At 50.6% G+C, this 6,132-nt stretch overlaps 1 protein-coding gene across 2 annotated transcripts; it reads right to left on the bottom strand.

The window, feature by feature from the left end:
• Positions 1–1,122: 1,122 nt before the first annotated feature.
• On the bottom strand, positions 1,123–5,718 carry NEFM (neurofilament medium chain). Of its 2 annotated transcripts, XM_024130887.1 has the most exons (4): positions 4,612–5,718; positions 3,752–3,876; positions 1,924–2,530; positions 1,123–1,869 (listed from the first exon to the last, which is right to left on the bottom strand). In XM_024130887.1, the coding sequence occupies exons 1-4, from the start codon at positions 5,689–5,691 to the stop codon at positions 1,123–1,125; spliced, it is 2,559 nt and encodes an 852-aa protein (XP_023986655.1). In that variant the 5' UTR covers positions 5,692–5,718. The 2 variants fall into 2 exon arrangements, with proteins under 2 accessions (XP_023986655.1, XP_023986654.1); XM_024130886.1 differs by having other exon boundaries at positions 1,123–2,530; positions 4,612–5,691.
• Positions 5,719–6,132: the final 414 nt, after the last annotated feature.

The following is a 6,132-nucleotide window of genomic DNA, read 5'->3' as shown; positions in this document are numbered from 1 at the left end:
AACACTATTTACCCCAATTAGTAAAACACTGAAAGTATAAACCTCCATCGACCAAATCAAGACTCAGTGCTGCAGATAAGCCTGTGTGCGTGTGGGGTGTGTGTGTGTGTGTGTGCGTGTGGGGTGTGTGTGTGTGTGTGTGTGTGTGTGTGTGTGTGAGAACCATGCATCTGAGGCTGGAGGTTTCTTGTTAAGACTGTTAGAGGTTCCAGTCCTGCTTCTTCTGGACACATTGATATAAATGCCATGAGGTCCTTTGTGTCCCAACCCCACAGGAGCAAGTTAAGGCTCCTTTGTTGACCCTCTCACCTTGAGGTTCTCTGAGTTCCGGTTTGGGATCTAAACACCTGGAGGTTGAAGACTTCCATCCCCCCACAATGTTACCTTTTTAGCAGATGCTTTTATTTTTATTTCAAAAATATAATTTAAAAATTTTGGGATGAAGGTTGGGCTAAGTAAAGATTTTGACACCTGAAAATGTTTTTGTCAATTATGTTTTCCCAGTAACCGCTCTCAGGGAAATAGTGATAAGAAATGCAAGTTGCTTATAATCCCCCAAATAATCTGCTCTGGGGAAAGAAAGGGTCGAGTGGTGGAGAATTCACTTGGAAATGACATGACACCAAGCAACTGACTATGTTTCCAATATGACCTTTATTGAGCAACTACTGCTGTGACGCTTAACATCAATCAATGAAAAGTTGTAAACTGCATGTCAACGAGGTTCTCCCATGAACAAAAGTCCTTTTTAAATGCACCAGTGAGGTAAACATAATTATTCATATATAGCTTTCTTAAGGCTAAGAGAGTTCTGTGTTTCATCTATTATTTTTGGCTCAGTTGGTTCTTTGCATAATATACCTCAAGACATCCCCCCAAGCGCCCCCCTTCCAACAGCTTAGGAAATTGGTCACTTCCCCAGGTACATACAGTATCATGCATTCGAATCGCCCAAACACTGGGGAGGGAGCACCCTGAGCTTGCATGCAGGTCCCTCATATTGCACAAAGTAAAACACAATGTCTGGAGCCCCCATGGGAGAACCCGTTCTGCTTTGAAGCTGTCAATCACATGCATTTTGAAATTGTCATATGGCTTAACCTTTTGCGATGGACTCATCTATTAGTCACTCTGGGTGACTTCCTTTACTACGGCGTGTGAAGTGACCTTCTCTACCTTTTTAGTAGACACTAATTTCTCCTCAAAGGTCTCTTCATGCTCTTCGACCTTTTGAGTGACGGTTACAGATTTGGTGATATACTTGGTAGCACCCTCTCCCCCCTCACTGGTGGTTTTTTCTACCATTTTGGTCACCACCACTTTCTCCTCACCTCTATCACCACCCTTCTTTTCATCTGCTGGGCTCAAGTCTAGCCCATTGGTGACAACCCCTTTCTTCTCTTCTCCCCCACTGCCCTTCTCCTTAGCTTCCTGCTCTTCTTCCTCTTTTCCTTCCACCTCCCCATTGATGGCTATGTCTTCCTTCCTGGAATCCTTCAAACCTCCCTCCTCCTTCTTCCCCACCTCTTCCGCTTTCTCTTTCTCCTTCTCCTGCTGCTGTGGCTTTTCCTCCTCTTTGGCATCCTTCTCCAAGCTCACCTTTACTGATTTGGCGACCACCTCCTCCACGACTTCCTCCTTCACTGGGGATTCGGCCTTCTTCTTCTCTGGCACATCCTTTGGCTTCTCCTCCTTTTTCTCTCCCTTCTCTTCCTTGGGAGCTTCCTTTGCTTCTTCCTTCTTTTCTTCCTCCACTTTCCCTTCCTCCTCTTTCTGTTCTCCTTTCTCGGCTCCAACTTCTGCTTTGGGCTTCACCTCTTCCACTGGTGACTTTGGCACCGGGGACTTGGCTTGCTCTGGCTTCTCCACCTTGGCTTCTGCCACCGGCTTCTCCACCTTGGCTTCTGCCACCGGCTTCTCCACCTTGGCTTCTGCCACCAGCTCCTCCTTGGGAGCCACTTCTTCACCCTTTTCCTCCATTTTCTTTTCCTCTTTAGCTTCGACGGCTTCCTCTCCTTCACCTTCGGCCTCTGTTTCTCCTTCCTCTTCCTCCTCACCTTCCTCTTTTTCACTAGAAACTTCCTTCTCAGATCCTCCTTCCTCAGCTTGGTCTGATTTAGCGCCCTCCTCTTCTTCCTCTTCCTCTTTGCCCTCTTCCTCCTCTTCTTTAAGTTCAGGTGCAGTAGCTTTCACTGGAGACTTTTTGGCAGCTACAACTTCTTCTTCGGCTTCTTCTTTCTCTTTCTTCTCTTCAGCCTCTTCTTCCTTGCCCTCTTCTTTCATGGAAACTGTCAATTCCTCTGCAATGGCCGTCAGGGCTTCTTCCATTTCTGATTTCTCATCTTCCACCTTGGTTTCCTCTATGATCTCCTCGACAAATTTGTGTTGGACCTTTAGCTTGGGAGCCTCTACCTTGGTTTTCTGAATCTTACTGGATATTGTGATGGAGGGCTGTCGGTGTGTATACAGCGGCCCAGTGATGCTTCCTGCAAATGTGCTAAATCTGGTCTCTTCACCCTCCAGGAGTTTCCTAAGGAGGGAATCAAAGAAGGCAAGACGTAATTAAAATCTCATTGGGCCTTCTGATCTTCATTACAGTATGTGAAACGTGGTAGATACTTTTGAATAAATAGAATCACTTGAAGTAACACTTGCTATCATTTCACTAGTATATTGTGTCATATTCAATGACAGAAACAGATTCTCAGGGTCAATCAGCCAGTCACCAATGCAGTAACTAACCACGCCCAATAGTCCACTCACTACACCCAGCTACCAAATCTCAGCTCCGCCGCAATCCATTTGGTGCAACATGAATATGCTGAAAAGCTCCCTAGAGGCCAAAAAGGCCTTAAGTGACGTTCTTGAGCATTTGGACTTTCAGGATGTATACTAAATGTCTTTTAGCAAACATTCAAAAATTTTACAAAACTACTTAGAATATATTAGAATTCAAGCTCTATATATCATAGCTAGGTGCTAATATGTGTGTATCAAGTTATAAACTGGTCTGCGATTTTAATCATAAAGTGTCTATTTTATATAACGATTCAGCTTTCCGGAAAAGACAGATGGCTCTGAGCTGAGTGCAATTTATTCTTGTAATATGAATGATGTTACTGGTAAAAAAACAAAAAGAAAAACAACCCCCCCCCCCCCAAAAAAACTATTTAGTCAAGGATTTTCACCTATGAACTTAGTCAACAGCAAGGTGACTTCAGTTAATATATTTATAATCTCGTCTCTTTCTCTGGATGTATATCTAGATCTCTAAACATAAATCTAAATGAAAAAATATATATTCTATCAATCATATTTATTCTCAGCCAGATGATGGCAATAGTAAGCTGTAACTGAGCGAGAAATGGAACGTCCTGGTGTTTGTCCTTGACATTACACAGTTGAAAAGCTGAAAGCACTAGATGAAATATTAAAAACTAAAATTCTGTTTTTGTTTCAAATATTTGAAAACAATTGTTTCACTAAAATAAAAAAGTTTAAGCCTAAGCACTGACATTAATCGGCGCTCTTCCTCTAAACACTTTATTCAAACATTTTAACTGCTGTTGACTCTTTTAAAGCTGCGTAAAAAGTTGCAATTCTTTAATTACTTTTTAATTAAGAAGAAAACCAGGCACTGATTTAAGACGCCTGCCCCCTTTTTGCTTTAACTTAAGTGGTGAAGGCTCCTGCCTAAACGGCCTCTACAGTGCGGCTACTATTTCGGCCACGTCCGCCGCGAGCACCGTACCTGTATGCAGCGATCTCGATATCTAGAGCCATCTTGACGTTGAGGAGATCCTGGTATTCTCTCAAATGACGAGCCATTTCCCACTTGGTGCCCCGAAGCTCATTTTCCAACTGCTGGATGGTGTCCTGAAAGAGACACAGCCACAGACTTACCCTTCCAAACAGCCACTTCTTTCGCGAACCACTTGTTACCTCCTCCTTCTTCCTCCCCTCCCTCGACTCCCTCCAGCTTTGCAAACCTCGGGTACCGCTCCCAGACCCCCTCCCCCCTTAAAATAAAAATCTAAGGAATTCACAAACAAACGAACAAACAGAATCAATAAGACAAGTAGACCTTTCCTGGGCACACCACGCACTGGGACCAGCGGATCTAGAACACGTCTCAGCAGGAAACACACATGCATGGGGAAACCCCACGGCTGGCCTGGCCCTTCCCATCTGAGCCCTTTGGGCTGAAGCCAGTTTGGGGAGTTCTTCCGATCACGGCTGGAAAAGCTGAGAATACATGAGTTTCTGCACAGCTATCCTATAGTTGTTGCTTTACCAACTACACGAATGTATACCTCCTACTTTAAACGCGCAAGCGTGCAAAAGTAGAACTCCGAAGGAAAAGAAGCACGTTTTGAGAACGGTCAGGGGTCTTCGAGCGGGGGATGGTGCGTGGAGGAGGCGTGTGGAGGGGATGCGGAGGGACGAGGACGCTTGGAGCCTCCAACTTGGGTCTGCGTCGCGCGCGCGCGCGCTCGCTGGCCCGCGGCCGCTAGGGAGCGCGGCTGAGAGCGCGGCGGGGCGCGGGCCTGAGTGTCGGGGGCGCGCGGCACTGGCGCGGGCGCAGGCTGGCCGCGCAGCCGCTGTTCCTACCTGGTAGCTGCTAAGGTCGTGGCTGTGCCGCTCCTCGATGTCGCTGAGCTGCCGCTCCAGGGATTCCTTGGTGCCGCGCACCGACTCGAGCTCGATGCTCTTGGACTGCAGTTGGCGCCGGTACTCGGCGATCTCTTCCTTGGCGGAACGGATGGCCTCCTTGTTCTGCTCGGCTGCCTCGGTGAGCTTGGCGTAGCGGCACTTAAACCATTCTTCGGCCTGGTGCATGTTCTGGTCCGAGTGGCATTCGAGCTGGGAGCGGATCTCCTTCAGCGCCGACGAGATGTCTGTCTTCAGGTAGTCTTTGCGCTCCACGGTGATGTGTGACGCCTGGATCTGGGCCAGCAGGTCGGCCACCTCCTCCTCGTGATTGCTCCGCAGGAAGGCCACCTCATCCTGCAGGGACTGCACCTTCTTGTCCAGCTCCACCTTGACCAGCGACGACTCTTCGATGTCTTTGCGCAGCGCGCGGATGGCCGCCTCGGTGTCGTCGCGCAGCCGCGCCTCCTCCTCGAAGCGCTCCTTGAGCCTGTGGATGTCCTCGTCCAGGTGGTCCGAGTCCAGCTGAACCTGAGCCTTCTCGTGGTTCACCATCTCCAGGGTGGCGCGCAGCTCGCGGATCTCCTGGTCGTACGCGTCGCCCAGCTGCGCGTGCGAGGCCCGCTTCTGCCGTAGCGCCTGGATCTCCGCCTCGATCTCCTTGTTCTGCTGCTCCAGGTAGTGCACTTTCTCGATGTAGCCCGCGAAGCGGTCGTTCAGCCCCTGCAGCTGCTCCTTCTCATTGGAGCGGGACGGCTTGTAGTCGCCGCCCGGCCCAGAGCCGCCATTAAGCAGGGACGAGGACTGGCTGAAGTCGAGGCTGCTCTCGGCGGAGCTGAGCATGGCCGAGCTGTAGGTGAGGCGCGGGGCAAGCGCGCTGCGCTTGTAGGAGGAGGACACGGTGCTGGGCGAGCCGCGGGACCATGACTGCGAACGGAAGCCGCTGGACGGGGAGCCGCTAACGCGGCTGAAGCTCGAGCGGGTGTCGGTTACCCGCCGGTAGGCGGACGGGTTGCCCAGCGAGTCCAGCGTGTAGCTCATCGTGGAGGCTTCGGGGCGTGTGGCTGGCACAGCGTTCTGCTGCCCTCGCCGCAGCCCCTTTATAGCCGCGGCGGCTGGTCCTGGGCCAGGGCCCCGCCCAGTGGAGGCGGCGGCCGAGGAGGCGGGGACTGCGGGTACCGGGCCGTGGGGATGGGGGTGGGGTGGGGTGAAGACAGCCCAGCAGTGATTCAGCGCCCGCTCCACGTGGGCCCGCGCCGCATCGGACCCCGGACTTTGCTACCTTGGCCCCGACCCCTCCCCGCAGCTCTTCTTTCGGTGCCAGACCAACTGTCCCCTCCCAAGCCCCCCCTCTCCATTTCTCTTCACCTTCGGATTGCATTTTACACTCCCAGTGGGAGTATTCACCCAACGCCCTTTCTTTGTTCAGTCACTCTCCCACCACCGTTCGGGCCGCTTTTCTAGCGACCCCCTAGCCACTTT

Source organism: Physeter macrocephalus, chromosome 9 (genome assembly GCF_002837175.3).
Source record: "Physeter macrocephalus isolate SW-GA chromosome 9, ASM283717v5, whole genome shotgun sequence".
NCBI classification, from domain to species: domain Eukaryota; kingdom Metazoa; phylum Chordata; class Mammalia; order Artiodactyla; family Physeteridae; genus Physeter; species Physeter macrocephalus.
Note: the sequence above shows the minus strand (reverse complement) of the source record. Positions and strands in the feature narration are given on the sequence as shown.